This window comes from Stegastes partitus, unplaced genomic scaffold (assembly GCF_000690725.1).
Source record: "Stegastes partitus isolate 25-593 unplaced genomic scaffold, Stegastes_partitus-1.0.2 Scaffold788, whole genome shotgun sequence".
NCBI lineage: Eukaryota > Metazoa > Chordata > Actinopteri > Pomacentridae > Stegastes > Stegastes partitus.
Window position 1 is genome coordinate 232,678 of NW_007578519.1, and position 17,745 is coordinate 250,422.

General features: G+C 42.8%; 1 protein-coding gene across 2 annotated transcripts; it reads left to right on the forward strand.

The window, feature by feature from the left end:
- The first annotated feature begins 1,241 nt into the window (after positions 1 to 1,241).
- On the forward strand, positions 1,242 to 14,812 carry coq8b (coenzyme Q8B). Of its 2 annotated transcripts, none has more exons than XM_008292161.1 (16): positions 1,242 to 1,321; positions 2,595 to 2,776; positions 2,899 to 3,055; positions 3,971 to 4,176; positions 5,766 to 5,832; positions 7,331 to 7,405; positions 7,803 to 7,922; positions 8,016 to 8,101; positions 8,741 to 8,881; positions 8,960 to 9,041; positions 10,403 to 10,496; positions 11,121 to 11,262; positions 12,203 to 12,310; positions 12,437 to 12,502; positions 12,667 to 12,753; positions 13,603 to 14,812. In XM_008292161.1, coding segments are annotated over exons 1-16 (1,911 nt in total). In that variant the 5' UTR covers positions 1,242 to 1,320; the 3' UTR covers positions 13,900 to 14,812. The 2 variants fall into 2 exon arrangements, with proteins under 2 accessions (XP_008290383.1, XP_008290384.1); XM_008292162.1 differs by having other exon boundaries at positions 2,902 to 3,055.
- Positions 14,813 to 17,745: the final 2,933 nt, after the last annotated feature.

Sequence of the window (17,745 nt, forward strand, 5' to 3'; positions counted from 1 at the left end):
CTCTTATCTCAAAAGTGTCCTTGTTCTGCTCAGTATATCACTACACCTCGTTGAGACACCCCACTGTGTCCATTCAGACTTTTGTTTCTTTTTGTTGGCTACAGGTTCTGGGTCAGTCTTGCATTGTTCAGCTGTTTATAACACTTGTTTCCAAGTAGGTTTCATCCCTGCAGTCTTTAAGAGTCTGTACAAGAGCTTCAGTTAATAAAAACGTCTACGGATTCCGTAAGAACATACTTTTATATGGTCTAAACACTTTTTAAGGACAATAATATGGTTTTTTCAGTTGCTACCATGTGGTCTAGTTGGTCAGAACTACTTGTTTGTATGTGACTAATTAGGTGGTGGTTGTGCTGAGAAAATGCATCTATATAGGAACAGCAACCCTCCAGCAATGGTTATGCATGGTAACCAGAATGAATGTCCTATGAGTACATGCATAGCGCTCTAGTGGGCTGCTTTGTCTTTGCTCTGTTTTTTCAGTTTTGCACATTTTGTACAGTTGTTTTTATTTTATTTTATTCACTTATTTTTATTTTTAATTTTTTAAATAGCATTTAACTTTAGCTCTTTTTCTGTTGTGATTGGTGTTTTTCTCTTGCTGCTGCTGTACCACAGTAATTTCCCAGACTGGGATAAATAAAGTATTTTTCTATTCTATTCTTCTTCTAGTCTGAGGTGGCTTTGACCCTGAGTAACTCTCAATGTCAGGTTAATAAATATGTTATCAGCTTCACTTGCTCAATACACCATCATTTATTACAGCTGGTGCTTTGTTAAAATACATATTCATACATTTTTCTTTGCATTTCTTTTTCTTTACATACATACATTTGTGGCATGATTTACACAGTTTGCTGATAATAATCATTCATGTAGACAAAAAAAGATTTTAAACAAAACCTCTGAACTGCAGCTGAGTTGCGACAGAAACATAATAAACAAACCCATTCAGTACCTCCCATTTTCAGTTCCGCAACTGTACCTTGCTACACGTGCTTGTAGGCATCCCTCACAACGATGACATCCCTTTAAAATCTCATTGGACACTGTTCCAGTGTAGCTCCGCCTTTTGCAGACGGTGATTGGACAACTTGTCCCGAATCACACGTCCATCATCTGATGTCCTGCACTGCTATTGGTTAAAGAAACACGGCCCTCCTCCTTTGACATCTGGGTTCCACCTACATATTACTGGGATTGGTTCTCGCTCACGTCAGTCAAATTTAAACTTCCGGTGGTTGCAAAACATCCAGCTGGGCAGCGTTGGATGAGGAGGAGAGTCACCGAGAAAAATCAGGATAACGAAGTTACACCAAAAGTGAGTTGTTTAGTTTATTAACAGCAAAATGTCTCATTCAGTAAAGTGCGTTTTCGTGTGAAGGTTTGAACCCTGTGTTCATATATGTGGGTGTAGCGAGCTTGTTATTTGAAGCGACGTTCGGCAGCTAACGTCGTTAAACTACATAACAGAGCTAACTAATAAGCTAGGTAAAGCCCCTGAGAGTATTGAACCATTGCTGTCTTTAATATCGGACTTTTCATGTGAATGTATACCTGCAGGAGCTGTGGCTCACCGCTACAAGGCTACACGTGTTAGCGTCACATGCTATGAAACATGGAAAGCGACATACATTCAAGGTTAAACCACGTAACAGGAGGAAGACCATCATGGATGTTTGTCCCAAGAGACTTTTCATTGATCTGTGACATTACGAGTAAATTAAACGATATATTGAGCTGTAAACATGAGTTCATTTTGATTAGAGAGTGTGGTGCTGTGTGTTCTTCTGACAGTTTCGTTTATTGTCATTCATACCTCCTAGGGCTGGAAGAACCGTCAGAGCCATGTTTGTTTTTCCATGATATGTATATGAAAAATAATTTTCTATAACTCTATCTAAGAAGAATAAATCATACTAAAGTGATTAAGTCTGCATAGATAATTAAAAATAGCTTGTACAAAGCTGTTTAGGACGTTTCTCATATGGCATAATACTGGCAAAGGCATCAGAAATATTAATTGCTTTCTTGTCATACAGATCTTCTGGCGCTGATTTAAATTGTCGACAAGTCATGTTGCTTTGTGTAGTCGCCACAATTACAATATACTTAACCCTATTTGTTTTATTTATGTTATTTATCTTGATTTATCCCCCCCCCTACTAAATTTCTCATGTCATTGTTGCACTGCCTGCTCTTCGTGCCTTTTTAATTGCCCCCTGGGGACAAATAAAGTTTTCTGAATCTGAAACTGAATAAAATCAACAGACTTTTTTTTAAACCAAATCTTCTTTTGCACATGTGGGGCCTGCATGTTAGAAAACTCCACATTTTGTGAACCAAGGTGTTTGCTTTTTAAAAAGTTCATTTAAGAACCCTTGAACCAGAGAAAATTATATTCAACGTGCAATTTAGTAACAGAAAGTTCAAACTGTATGAGTTTTGTTTACGTGTCAAGCGACAAAAGAGTTGTGTTTCAGTTAATGTTCTTGCTTCACATTGCAGTGTCCAAACAATATACTGTTCTGCCCTGAACACCTTCTTACACCTGACACCTGACACTCGACTCCCTTCCCCCTCTCTGTGTTTAGTGATGCTGTCAGAAGTCCTTCAGGTTCTGCGGGGGGCTGGTAAAGTAGGCTCTGCCCTGGTCACCACCCAGGGGGAGCAGCTCCGATTAATGGCCTGCAACTCCACCCTGGGAGCAGGAGTCAAAGTTGCTCAAGATGTGGTGGAAGGTCTGGTGGGCACCTTTATGGGCGGCACTGGTCAGGTAAGTTTATGTGATAAATGAAAAAAACATATGTAGTACATACCAGGATACCAGGTTATACACACAAACAGTAATTACTGAACAAATAGACTCATCCAACTCTGCTGTGTGTGTCTGTGAAGCAGCAGTCAATAAAGGAGGATGTGTTTCCCGATGCGGAGGGCTGGGAGACTATGGACCCTGATGAAGTAGCCAAATGGAGTGTGGCGTCTGAGTTCTCCTCTGATGGAGCGGAGCAAAGCCAGGGAGAAGCTGGACCTTCATCACAGATGCACACAGGTAGTCCAGTCACGCTTGTGGACGTGACAAACAGGTCAATGAAGGTCATTAAAGCTGTCGTGAGCAAAAACATGGAAAAGGTGAATTAACAGGCCTCTTCTTGCAGTTCTCTCCTAAACACCCCTCCTCCACCAGAGCCAAAAAACTATGTCAAGAAGAGGTTCATAAATCTGGTTTCCCATCAGACCACCTGAAGTGCATTATGCTAAAAGCTTATGATACCAGAAAATACTGCCTACCACAGCTTTAAGTTTGACACGTACACTTTTCAAAGAACCCGTTTGTCATTAGAGTATTTTTAGGTTCTGCAAGAGAACATTGTGTGTAAACACGGTGAAAGAGTCTTTTGGTATAATTTTTTACCATCAAGTACTTTGAATTCTGTTTTTAGCCAATATTTGACCTTTTTTACATTCAAGTGCTTGAACACTTTCTGTTGTAACGAGAGAGTGTAAAAGTAAAGCGCCAGTCTTCCATTTTTATTAAATACAGTCCAGTAGTTTTTTTCTGTCATCGCCACAGTCACAGAGTACGATTAGATGGTAAAGGTCCCACATGATGAAAATCCTTTTATTTTATTGTGTTTTCTGGTTGTTATAAACCTGGAGGTTAAAAATAATAGCTGTTAAGATATGAAGAGATTTTCTTCCATCTCCCACCCCCCCACAGCTAGTTAGCCTGCCAGCTTGACAAGCCAGCAAGAATTTGACCCAGGTGGTACGAAACACCAAACTAACCAAGAGCCGTCCAGCTCAAACTGAACACGCTGTCTGTGATTGACACTACAGATCGGTCAGCATGTTCTTCCTGATTAATTTGCAGAAAAGCGGTGCCATATGTGTGTTTTAAAAAGAATCATGACTTCAGAGTTCATACATTTCAGGTTCAGTAAAACGTTGCCTCTCTCTTTGTCAGGAGCACATCCTAATCCAGGGACAGCAGGAGGGGCAGGCTGGCCAGGACAGAGCGCTCGCTTCCTCCACACCGCCCCCAGCCTCCACCGGTACCACTACTACCAGACCAGGTCTGCCCACAACTCGGTGGTGGCCAGACTCACGCCAGAGGACATCAAGAAAGCCAGAGAGGCAAAGCAGGCCCTGACTAAACCTGTTAAACAGAAGGTTGGTTGGAGGATTGAATCTACAAAACTAATTATAGTAAAGAGTCTTCACGCATATACTGCATATTTTGAGTACAAGCAGTGTGCATATTAAATGGTTTGAGTGAAAATTTCACATAAAAGGAGACATAAAGTATACACAGACCCCTACTGACCATTGGAGTTCATCTAAAACGGTGTAAATGAGTCAGCCAGACAGTGGTGTTGTTCTTTGTGTGACGGATGCATTTTTGCTCTTTTACTGACATTATCACATACAGTGGTGTTTAAACGTTTATAAATCCTTCCACGTATTCTATACTTCTGCATAAATATGACCTAAAACATCATCCAATTTTCACACAAAGTCCTAAAAGCAGATAAAGAGAACCCCATCAAACTAATCAAACAACAATATTCTACTTGATAACCTATATATTAAGGAAACTGATTCAGTAGTGCATGTATGCGAGTAGTAACAGTATGTGAAGCTCTGTTTTCAGTGTCTTTTGTGGCCAGTAGCTGCAACTAAACAATAAGTGTGGCCTTTAATTAGTCCTGCACATCAATGTGTAGGAATTTTAGATCATTCTTCTCTACAGAACATCTTCAGCTCTGAGATGTTGGTGGGTTTCCTCACATAAACCCCTAACTTCAGCTTGTTCCTCAGCATTTCTTTATGGGTTACGATCAGGACTTTGTCTCGGTCACTTCACTGATTTTAGTCCTACTGAACGTTTCTTAGGTAAACAGCTCAGGGTTATTGTCTTGACCCACTGTCTCTTGAATTTCAGTTCTCGGACAGGTTTTACAACTTTTGCCTTTTGTGTTCACTGGTATTGTTCAGAATATCCTCGTCCCAAGCTGTCCTGGGCCAGATGCATCAAAGCAGGCCTAAACCATGACACTGATGATGGGATGAAACTGTTATGCTGGAATGCAGTGTTTTACTTTAGGATGATGCTTCTCGTTTAAACCAAAAAGTTCTATTTTGGTGCTTAATCACCAACAAAACATTTCCAAAAACGACTGACGGACTATTACCACCGTGCTCTTGGAGTGATCTTTGTTGGTCGACCCCTCCAGAGAGAGCAGCAGTGCTCTTCAATTTTCCTAAATTACACCTTCTGTCTGTCTGGCTGTGGATTGGTGGAGTCTAATGGCTCTAGAGCTGGTTTGGGAACACTTTCCAGCTTAATTAGCATCAGCATCTCTTTTCTTGGGTCCTAAGACGTCTCCTTTTTCTGTGCCTTGTTGCACAAATGTGTGTTGTGAAGCTCAGCCTTTGGTGGATTATCGTTCTTTAGGTCCAGTCAAACCTGACTGACTGGACCTAACTCACTCATCACTCACAGATGTTTACATTGCATCATTTTTCTCAGTATGTTTAATGGTGGTCTCCGTGTCTGCTTTTAGGAATAGTGGGGCTGTTTGCTGATGTTTTAGGTCATATTTATGCAGCAATACAGAAAATTCTAATCTGTACATTCAGTAGTTGGATCTCAGGCAGGTGGTGTGAACTGCTTGGAGAGAAATGATCTCCAATTAATAAAGCAGAATTATTTATTACACATACTAATTGCTTTTCTTCATTTGCTTGACTTCCCTCAGCTGAGTGAACGCGCCAAAGAGAGGAAGGTTCCTGCAACAAGAATCAGCCGACTGGTTAATTTTGGGGGTAAGAGGAATATGTTTTTGTTTCTATGTTTTTTTCACATTGTTCGTACGCCAGATTTAAAGATGAAAGCCTTTCGATTCCTCTCTTGGTTGCCACATGGCTTCAGGCAAAAAGTCTGACAAACTTATGAAACACACGTTTACAGTTGGAAGTACAAAGCACAGAGAAGACTAATTAGAATAGAAAGCCTTTATTGTCATTGTATTCTGCAGAATGCAAAAAAAGAGTGCCGCTCCTGATTGGTGCATTTAGAGACGCACACAAAAAGCACCCTGAAGAAAAGCGGAAATAATAAACATTAAAATCTACCATTAGAGTTGGTATAGTTTTGCACCAGGTTGAATGTCGCTTGCTGCACTGCAATTATTACACTTTAAATAAACAGAAATGTTGCACAAAGTTAAAAGATTGTGTGCAAGGAGTCATTCACTGGAATCCAGCGAATGACTGGCCTTGGGGAAGAACCCGTCTGGTGGCCTGAGTTTATTGGTCCCGCAGTGCCTGCCAGAGGGCAGCAGTTCAAACAGGTGGTGTCCAGGATGTGCAGAGTCCTTCAGAATAATTGTGGCTCTGCTGAGGTAGCTGGAGCTGGACACGTCTCCCAGGGAGGGCAGAGGGCAGTCGCTGTTGCTCTTTGTGATAATCCTCTGAAGAACCCTCCTGTCTGCTGCAGAGCAACCGGTGTGCTTCCCCGAGAGACGGTCTGAGCTCAGTGGAGGAGCCGTTAAAGGCCACGAGCAGAGTTTATTACACTGTTTATTACACTCGCAGGAAGTCCAGTCGTTGTTGAGCCTTTTTAACAACCGCAGTAGTTTTGGCAGACCAGGTGTCTGCACTACAAAGCAGCTGTTGGAGTTGGTGAGGTAACTCTGGGATGTCAGGACTACGATGGTGGTTATTTATTCACTAAATAGTTTTGTGATTAGCAGTATTGCGTCTGGTCAGCAGCATAAACATGCATATCGTAGAAACAATACCATACATTAAAATATTAGAAGCTAAATCACAACCCTATGAAACAAATGTAGGAACATCTTTAGTTGTAGGCTTTATGCTCAGCTTTGCTAGTAATTATCTTTTTGTTGTAATTGTTCCAGGATTATCAGCATCAATACTAAGCATAATGGTATAAAGATCTGCACTTACAAGGCAGAAAATGTACACGTGTCAGCAAGTATGTTAAAACACATCTTTACTGTACTCTAAATATCCTTGCTGTGTGTTTTAAATGTATGTACTGTATATTGTCATTACTGACTGATTGAGGGCTGTGAAAAGCTGTTGCACTTTCTCAACATCTCTGAGGAGCTTTTCAAACTTGCCTTTCAAGTGCCAGAAGGTAAAAACACTTAAACGTTTAGCGAAAGATACCAGACTTTGATTTGTGATTTCAGGCTTCAAATAGCAACAGCATCTGTGGCACATCAGCGGTTTCCTCGAGCATCTGTTAAGTGGCCCTAAATTTAAAACTGCTCGTGGCTTTGTCTCCCTGCTGCAGGACTGGCGGTCGGACTGGGGCTCGGTGCCATCGCAGAAGTGGCAAAGCAGTCGATGGGAGGCAAACATAAAGGAGGTAAAGATGTTCTCCGTTCCCTTTGCATCCAGCCTTTGGTCCAGCGCACTTGGCAGATCCAGCTGACAGATGGACGGCTTGTCAACCCTGAGAAGTTTCTAATGTGTCGGCACCTGCCAGCCTCTGGACGGGCTTTAAATCCAACATGCTAACAAGAATTTAAACAGAGGCTTTAATATGTGTTAAATGAACAGTGTTTAATGGTGTACCACTGCCCCAGTTTTTATGCTCTGCTGCCTACAATTGGCCCAGTTTGGGTCCAGGGCTCAGTTATTTACATGCAGCAGTTCGAAAGTAATTGCTAAGATAAATTACTCGTGTCGTGCTGCTGTACCTCTAATATGTTGCGCCTAATATCACTGCTAATGCTGCTTCTGTGTGTGTGTGTGTGTTACAGAAATGAGCGCCCTGCTAGACTCTCCTTTCTTGTCAGAGGCCAACGCTGAGAGAATAGTCAGCACGTTGTGTAAAGTTCGTGGAGCTGCACTGAAGATAGGCCAGATGCTCAGCATACAAGGTACACGTTGCTACAGCGGTTCAGATGTCTTCAGATGGTTCCAAGGCAGTGGGAAATACTTTTCTGAATACTCCATTTTTTTTTTCTTTTCAGACAACTCCTTTATCAACCCCCAGCTGCAGAAGATCTTTGAAAGGGTCCGACAGAGCGCAGACTTCATGCCCGCATGGCAGATGAGTGTAAGCACGAGCTGTTCCTGACATTTAGGTCCCGTTTACGCGTAGCAAAAGCTGTGATATCTCAGTGCGTCTGGGCCTTTGGTTTACGTGTAAAGAAAGCTGCAAGTCACCATCTTTACGTTTGCACGTAGACGGGAGGAGACGGAGTTTGACGACACAGTAGGCGACAAAAATGTCATCAGCGTCATATGTGTGCGACCACGTTTACAGTTTGGCTGCTGTGACAGAAATGGATGCTGTTAAAGCGGTGCTGGTTTTTATGTTTGTGCAAACACTTCTCTGTCAGTCCAAACGAACGGCCCTCGTGCCCGTTATCATTGAAGTAACAGGAAGTAATTGGTGCCATTCGTTGTTGCGTTTTTTTCCAGGATTCTGATTTTCTGATTGGCCAGCATGGCTTTATGCTTCTCGTTACACTGCCCCTTGTAGGTCTGGCAGCTCTTAACGACGTGTTTATGCGAGTTTATGTAAATGAAGATTTTTTTTTAAACGATCTGGTGTGAACAATGTTATTTTTGTAAACATAGATCCGTTTTTGTAAATACCGGCTACGTGTAAACGTGGCCTTAGTCGTCTTGCAGTATATATTGTTGGTATTCCCAAAGGAAGGTTCTTTAATGCGTGTTTCTGATATTGTAGAAAGTTCTAGAGGAGGACTTGGGGCCGGGCTGGCGAGAGAAGCTCTCCATCTTTGAGGACAAACCATTTGCTGCAGCATCCATTGGCCAAGTGCATTATGGGGTGTTGAAGGATGGTAGAGAAATTGCCATGAAGATCCAGGTAGGAGGGTTTTCTCACATACTCGAGTCTGTCTCCCTCTCAAACTCTGTTTCACTGTTGTTCCCGTATTCGTTCCAGTATCCCGGAGTGGCAGAAAGCATCCACAGTGACATCAACAACCTGATGTCTGTGCTGAAAATGAGCGTGGTCCTGCCTGAAGGTAACAGCAAGACCTGCTTTCGTTTTTGTTTGCACTTCATCTCAGAGAAAAACTGACAATAATTATTGAGACAGCAGACAAAGACATGCAGTTACGTATAAAAAGATTCTGGTTGTTGTCATATTTTATCGTTTCAGCTTAAAAAACGTTCATGACTAGATGCTGCACGTTATGTTTAATTATGTAATTAAAATTCATCAGAAGTGGCCTTGAATACCGTTGCAGCAGTTTGTTATGGTACAGACTTAGTGGCATCACCATATTGAGAACAACAAATCAAAACTCAGCCAAAGAAACCAAAACTATTTTTACTCTGAAACAGTTGGATAGTTTCAGTCATTGTTGTTGTTTTTATTAGAAGTCAACCAATTATCAGTGTGACTGATTGTTAGATCTGATAGCCAGCACTTTTTTCAGATTCCAGATTAAATGAGTTATATTTAAAACTCTGGTTCTGATGCAGCTGCTTCTTTCTCTGTAGTCACAACTCTGTGGTCTCAAGCAATCTGATCTGATTACACATCGCTCGTAACATTTATTTTTGTAATTTGGCATTCTCCCTACTCCATACGACCCCCTGTATTTTACTTTGACTGTCCCCCTGCTCGATGTTGTGTTCAGTATTTTCACCATTACCCACTTCAGACCAGGGGGTGGCGCTGTAGCTGCAGCTCAAATCTGGCTCTCTCGCTAACTGATGGTTGTTTGTGTGGCAGTAAGAATGGCTGCATCATTATTAAAGATGGTGCTTATTTGCAATATAAATAAACATTTTGTTGTGAGTGTGTAATCTTGAATTTCTCCAAAGAGGATGAGTAAAGTATCCGTCTAACGATCTATCTATCAGTCAATCATTGTTTGTGAAGTACTCTGAGTTTCCCACACAAAATGCTAAAAGTGAAGAAGAGTCATAAGCACAGACATCTCCTCCTAGAGACACAGGATTAAAATTAAAACAGTCGATATCGTCATCAAAGTGCCTTCGAATAGATGCAGAGAGTATTTCCAGGAACTATGCTGGAACCAGTCGAGTGTGGAAAAAAACAGGTCATCTAAAAATACCGTCTTGTTTGTGTGACCACGCAGGACTTTGTGCGTTTCAAGCCTTTATTTTGACAGCTGACGGTGGAGACAGGGAATGACAGAGCAGGAAGCTGCGGTGATGTTCAGCTCCTCAACCTCTTGGCTGCCAGCGTACAGAATGACCTCGACTTTTAGTGTTTCCTACCTACAGCTTTAGTTTCTTCTATCCCCACACATATATGATATGAATTATTTCTGTTGTGTTTGAAGACGACGTGGTCCATATGTTTTCTTTGCTTTTCCCTGCTGAGTTTTTGCACTCTTTATTTTTTGCGCAGGTCTTTTTGCCGACAGCAGTTTAGAGGTTCTTCAAAGGGAGCTGGAATGGGAGTGTGACTATAAGAGGGAGGCAGAGTGTGCCAAGAAGTTCAGGTAGGTTTATGTGACTTACTGAGCTGAAAGGCTTCCTCCACCGAGGCGCAGTGGTTTGCCACTACACCGTTTAACTACATCACAGAAAAACCAAGTCACCTTTTAACTTACAGAACGGTTCCTCTGTAATTAGGTGGTGGTTTCAGTGAACAGCTGCTGCATGCCGTGTATACTGCACACTTACTGCAGTGTTGGCCTCCTCTGACCCCTGATACTCGAATATGTTTTTATTCTATATTTCATTCAGATAGAAATTCTCATCGACTACTTTGATATGTAAATGCTCTGTTCTTTGTACTATTTCTTTTTAAAACTAATTTGTATTCATTAGAATATTTTGGAAATGTCCAGTACACCACTGCAGAAACCAAGTGTCATAGTCGGACTAATATGGGGAAAAAATGCATTCAGCATACGTGGCTTAGCTTTTCTGGGTATTCTATCTAGTTTGTTCTCATAAACGACAACGGTATGTGAGTATCTAGTCGCGTTTAACTGCCTTTATGTGCATGTTTTGTTACTGATTTAACATATTTCAATTATGCAAATATACAAGTAGTAAAGTTGTTGTTGTCTTTTCTGCTGCTTGCTTTTTTTCTCGCACCATTTGTGTCGGGCCTCCAGGTCGCTGGTGGAGGGAGACGAGTATTTCCAAGTCCCTGAGGTGATTGATGAGCTGTCAGGATCCAGAGTGCTGGCCATGGAGCTGGTGCACGGAGTCCCTCTGGACCGCTGTGTAGACCTGGACCAGGAGACAAGAAACCAGGTATGCTTTGATTCAACAGCCACATGGATCCCATTTGTCATGGATTTTTTATGTATTGACGCGTGAGTGGAGACAGAATGAGGGAAATCGGTGAACTCTCTGGGCGCTCCTGTTTGAACTCTGCAGGAATGTCTCAGAATGTTCCTGACGTGGTGATGTTATTGTGGTGGTGATGGTGCTCGGCTGGGTTTTCCCTTCGCCGAAGCTGCAGCACATCAGGAAACCACGGAGGAATAACTGCTGTTATGCAAAGTGAAGTAAAGGTCATCAACTTTCACAGAAGGGCTGGAAATTATACACAGGACAATATCTGGCAGGAATATCTCCAATTAGAGGTTCATGACAGTATGGAACTCTAATTGTGCGAACCAATTAGAGCTGAAACCCTCTGACAAGTATAAGGGGCAGATCAGATGGCTGTGCTCCCATACTGGGCTTGTGTTAGGGACTGTTATAGGATTTTGTTTCATCTCTTCCTCCACTATTTCTAAAATATTATATTATATTCGCCTCCTGTTGGTGATCAGCAGCATAAATGAAATCATTGTAATTGTACCTTGTCACGCACTGTGTGCCATAATACGACAAGTGCATGACTGATGCATATAACACTCATAAAAACAAGTTTACTTGCTAGTAGATTATTCAGCAGGCCCTAAACACAGTGTGAAAATGACTGCAGCAGTGAAAATTACACTGCGTCACTGTGAAAATATGTGTTGAGATTTGCACTTGTGACGTACAGCGATGCAACGTCTTTAGACACGGTGAGTGTGCGGCAGTGTTACCATGAGACAGCCTCACTGAGGAGAGTAACATGTGTGAAATAGGATATACGCTGAGACATAACTCCAAAGGTGAAAGGATATAATAGCATGAAAGTGTAACATGGACGGATAACAACATGGCTGTAAACACAAGTCTCTGCTCTCCGCTCCAGATCTGTTTCAACATCCTCCAGCTGTGTCTCCGAGAGCTCTTTGAGTTCAGGTTCATGCAGACGGATCCGAACTGGGCCAACTTCTTCTACAACTCCGACACCAACAAGGTTAGGAGAATCCGGATTTGAAGTTGTAAAGAATTTGTCTAAACCAAGAAACGCGTCATATGATTGACTTTTAATAAAAGAAATCCTCACATGCAGCAGATTCATAGCACTCTGATCATGTTGTAGGTTATTTTGCTGGACTTTGGCGCGTGCAGAGGCTACCCGGAATCATTCACAGACGATTATGTACAGGTATGACGAATCAAAAATGATAAAGCATCCACCAGCGAGCCTCACGGCATGATTTATGCAACGAGGTTTCTGTCAATAATTAAAAGTCTTTGGCTAAATTTTGCAACACTTGTGGAGAAACACGCTCACATGCACGTACATGCGTGTGTGTGTTCTGTGTTTAGGTGGTTTATGCAGCTTCCAGGGGAGATCGAGCCACAGTTCTGTCCAAATCAAAAGACTTGAAATTCCTCACAGGCTTCGAGACCAAGGTAGGGTATTTTAGTCACTGTGCTCATTTATTTTTGATGTGGTTTATCCTCCCTTGTCTTTTCTGTCTTCTGCATTTATTTGTGTTCCTTCTGCATGTTGCGACTCGTTTCTTCTTCTATTACCCCAATTATGTATGTGTTTGCTAAAGATGTCACACTTTCAGTCCTGTTTGTATTCATGAGTGGATTTCTATAAAACCGGGCGGACAAAACGATTCAGGCGAAGGAGCTTTGATGCTAAAGCTAACTGTAAAAGCCAATACATACAGTCTTTATTTTCTAAATGAAAACAGTTGTCTTTTTGAAGTGAGAGCTGTTGTGGGTGGTTCAGTGTTTGTTTGTTTTTTTTGTCCTTGTGTGAAATTGTTGTCCTCACTTCATTATTAAAGAAGGTGTGACTTGGAATCAAGGAAGACACTCAGATAGGTGGATTCACATCTATTCATGTGTAACAAATGCAGTTTATTCTAAATTCAGTGTGAGTCTCTGCTGCTGTTCTGAGGCTCTTCAGTTTCTTTGTGTGTCTGTTTCCACGATGGAGGTGTGACTGACGTGTCCGTTTGTTGTGGTCTGGTGTTCTATTGACCTCTGGTGTTTCACAAAGGTTGCACACAGACATTAACTTGTGTACAGATGTCATGGAATAGTCTATACAGAATGAAGTGCAACGCAAGATATGCACATTACCTCAGGCTGCCTCCAAGTGTACACACTCAGAGATGCAACTTGTGTTGTTTAGGCTCGCAGTGCAGAGTTTTATTTTACAGCTATTGGTGTTGAAATCTTAGTTCACTTATTCATGCGCTCAGAAGGTTTTTCACTGCGCTGCCTCTCCCTGCTCCCCACCAGGCCTACCAGGAAGCCCACGTGGAGGCGGTGATGATCCTCGGTGAAGCCTTTGCATCTGCGGAGCCCTTCGACTTCGGCACCCAGAGCACCACCCAGCGCATCCAGAACCTCATCCCCGTCATGCTGCGCCACCGCCTCACCCCTCCGCCCGAGGAGTCGTACTCCCTCCACCGCAAGATGGCCGGCTCCTTCCTCATCTGCTCCAAGCTGAAGGCGCGTATAGCCTGCAAGGACATGTTCCTGGACATTTACAACGCCTACAACCAGAGGAGGCAGGCGGCGCAGGCGAGCGCTTAGAGGCTCAAAGGCAAGGTCGCTGGCTGAATATGCCAAGAACTGTTTCAGAGTTGGCTCCCGAGTACAAGGACAGAAACATTTAGTCTTGAATCCAGAGGTGGGGACACGTCATCGGACGTACCTGAGGCTCGACATGACGTCTGTTGGTAACCTGCTGCTGTCAATGCGCTCTAATGAGGACCATGTGACTTTCTCTACTTTACTTCAGTGTGAGGGAATGATTTTGGGATGTTTTAGTGTCTCACTGAGGTGTGACTCAGGTCAGGTACAGACAAGTCATACATTATATTAACACTGAACGGAATTTGAATGAAAATGATGGTGTCATAAATATTTATATATATACGGTGGAGCCCAGAAGGCTCCATGACTGATTAAATAATAATGTTTGATTCTCTCCATCACAGCAGACGAACAATGCAAGGCTACAGCTTTTTAAAAAGGCAAGATGTATATTTTCAGCGCTGCCGTGGCTAAAATGAATCCATCCCCACTTCCACTCCCTTTGAGAGCGATGTCCGCCATATTTCTAAGAGAACGAGTATCTTGTGTCTTCAGGGCAGATAATAAGCCCCGCGTTGAATAGCTGATGCTGCCAAGTGCTCTCCTTTGTTAGGAGGACTTTGTGTGCTGCCTGATGAGTTGGTGAATAAAGCTTTCACCTAAATGTGATGGCTGCCCGACTAGATGAGCAGATTATCAAAGGAATTAGAGAAGACAGTCTAATGGAACCCTGCTGAGTAATGGCCTTGCATTATAAAGTGTACTTGACATAAAACTCCATAATGTGAACACTGTCAGACATTTTTAAGGCTTTAGCACTTCTTTATTACAGAGATGTGTGCTGTGTTCTAAGTGGCAGTGTGCTGTGCATGTTTTTTTTAATGAAATAATAAAAAAAAAACATACAAGATTTATGTGTCTGTGTGTGAATCACAAATTGAACTTTACTGGCAGGTATCAAGAGGCTACAAGCCGAGGACTCCTTCCACTCTGTATCGATCTTTCCATTTCAGTTTTAGACCTGTTTGGGAAATGTCACTGACTGGAGGCCATGTTTGACCTCACTGTTGTCCTGCAATGTTCTTGTATTGACAGTTGGGTGTAATGATAGCAGATGGGCTGAAATAATGCAATACTGGAGCTAATGGTGGCATCGATGGGTCTGTGTTTTCAGGGACTATTTTTGTTTCAAGGCACTGATGTCTATTTTGTCTCCAATCAAGCCATTAGAGCACTTTAGACCCCGTCTGCAAGCGGCTCGCAAGATGATGGGAGCCGAGGTGTGAGGCTTTCACTGCTGCCATAAAAACCTGATGGAGAAGGCTACGCCCTTTTTACTGTATCTCCATTAGCAGCCCGCTGGCTGTTAGCGGGTCCCTCCGTTCAGCTCGGTTACATCCTGTACAGTACAGCTGCTGAGCTGTTCCTGCAGCGAGGTTGGCTCTCGGTGCACTACATCAAAATCACAGTTTATTTTTCTGAGTTTTGGGAATCGGCCACAGTTAATGACTGCAGCACATGTTGAGAGAAGAAAAAGCACATTCTTCTCTTGTAGTTTTACGCAACGGAAAGTTGGAGCGTTTCTCTCTCTGCGTGTATGAAGCAGCTGGCTTTGGTTTGTTGGAGCAGAATCGGCTCTTTTTGGTTTGACTCTCAGACTTTTCATTGGAGCTCGGACTGGACTGGTGTTGGTTGATTTCTACCAGAACTCAGGTCATTTATGAGCCTAAAAGCATGGTGCACACACAGAGATGCATTCTGAGTGGAGGTTTCAGTGTGTTTATTTTGTTTGTACAGAGAAAAATATTAGGATCGAGTGCTGTTGAATGAGAAATAATCTGATGCTACAGTTAGAATCTCCTCTGGACACTGTGGGCATGAAGGGATAGTTGGCAGCCTCGTTTTCCTCTATTTATCTGGCAGCACATTTAATTTGAACACTGAGGGGGAGCACAGAAAGACTCCTGCATTCTGGTTAAATTAGAATGTGCCAGTTTATGCCTGTGTTTGCATTGATTTATGGCGTCTTTACGTACAGAAAAACTCATTTCAGGCAACAGGTGAAAATTCAAATATAATGGAAATAAGGCGGTAAGGCTCTCTTACTAATATTTATCTGTAGATTTGGTGTTTTTTTGTTTGTCTAACCCATGTGGCGCCTATAAATCAACAAGCCCCTGGACTTGAGCAGCTCATGTGTGTTTCAGCATTTTGCTCAAACCTCCTGCACATGCAGAGCAGACCCCACATATGTGTTTGATATTCTGAAGACAAAGGCCCTGCCGCTGGATAAATGCACATGTTTTAAATATTGACTCCTATGTGAGACTAAGAGGGACGTATTTATTGAGTTCCAGCTGAAATCTACACTTATATCTGACAGATACGTCCCTACATGGTGAGCCTACATCAAACAGCTAAAATTAGGCCCACATTGACAAACTGCTGCAGTAAAAATGCTCAGTAAAATCGTAATATTAGCAAAAAAATGCAATTTATTATCACTTGAAGGGGCTATACTAGTACTTTTATATTTGATATTGTTCAGTTTTGCCCCAAGAGCAGACAAAAGGCCTCTGCTCGAGGGTCTCAGAGTGTGTACTGGTACTACAAGGCCAGAAATATAACTGGAAAAGGGGCGGCGATGGGCCTTAAGATCCTACAATCTGTCCTCAAACATACTGGAGTTGTGTAACAAAGCTGAAATAGAAATGATGAGCTCCCATTTGTTGGTTGTGTCCAGTCTGCAGGGCTGCGAGGTGGCTCGGTGGTTAGCACTGTTGCCTCGCAGCTAGAAGGTCGCCGGTTTGCATCCCAGTGAGGACACCTGCGTGGAGTCTCCATGTTCTCCTCGTGCAGCGTGGGTTCTCTCCAGGTTCTCCATCTTCCTCCCACAGTCCAGAAACATGTTGAGGTTAGTTGGTGATTGTAAATTGTCCGTAGGTGTGAATGTGAGTGTGCTTGGTTGTCTGTCTCTAAGTGTAGCCCTGTGATAGACTGGTTACCTGTCCAGGTGAACCTGCCTTCTCCGTGATCCTAGTGAGGATTAAGTGGTGTATAGATAATGGATGGATGGATGGATGTCCAGTCTGCAACCAATCAACAGCTTTCTGCTTTAAAAGGCTGTAAAAACATGCAAAGTCCGTGTTTAAAAGTGAAGAAAAACGGTATTTTGAGGTATTTCTGAGCTGATTGCACAAGTCATCAGACCAAGACAACAGAAAGACAAGCAGCTGATGTGCTTTTAATCACTTGTGACATTCATACAGAGAAATACGTTAAAGAATAGTTAAAGCACTGAAGCTCTTAGTCTGGTGTCTGATGGGTAAATAAACTCCTCCTGGGTCCTGGACTGTGAGACCTCAGTGCTTCTAAAGCCTTGTTCATCCACCTTTACTGTGCAGACAGATTTATTCTGGTGTACCTGCTGGACCTGACACCAGATCCTCACCCAGCACAGCCTGCATGTGAAGCCATGAGGCGTGCAGCAGCAGCAGCAGCAGCAGCAGAAGCAGAGAGCTTCCTGCTGGGAGGATTGTAGTAACACGCGATCACAGCAGAGGAGCGGCCGCACGGTGGCGCAGTGGAGCAACTCAACCGGAGCCCTGCGCTTTTTTTTTTTTTCTTTTCTGGAAAACATCAATGGGAAGAGTGGATTTGCATGTCCGGCCGTCTGTGCCAATGGGCGCACTGGGAAGGCTGGGTTAGCGGGTGGAGCCGGGGGAAGCAGCCCAGTAAGTGCACAGTCAACAACCAAAGCATCCGAGATTACTACACGCACCGATCCCACCTCACAAACCAAGAGTCGGTGCTTCTTCTTCTTCTTCTTCTTCTTTTCTTTTT

Bases quoted from the DNA above. Each gene is read 5' to 3' on its own strand.
- coq8b (XM_008292161.1), top strand. The intron at 3,056-3,970 runs GTAGTCCAGTCA...TCTCTTTGTCAG, and splicing joins TTCATCACAGATGCACACAG to GAGCACATCCTAATCCAGGG. The intron at 11,263-12,202 runs GTATGCTTTGAT...TCTCCGCTCCAG, and splicing joins ACCAGGAGACAAGAAACCAG to ATCTGTTTCAACATCCTCCA.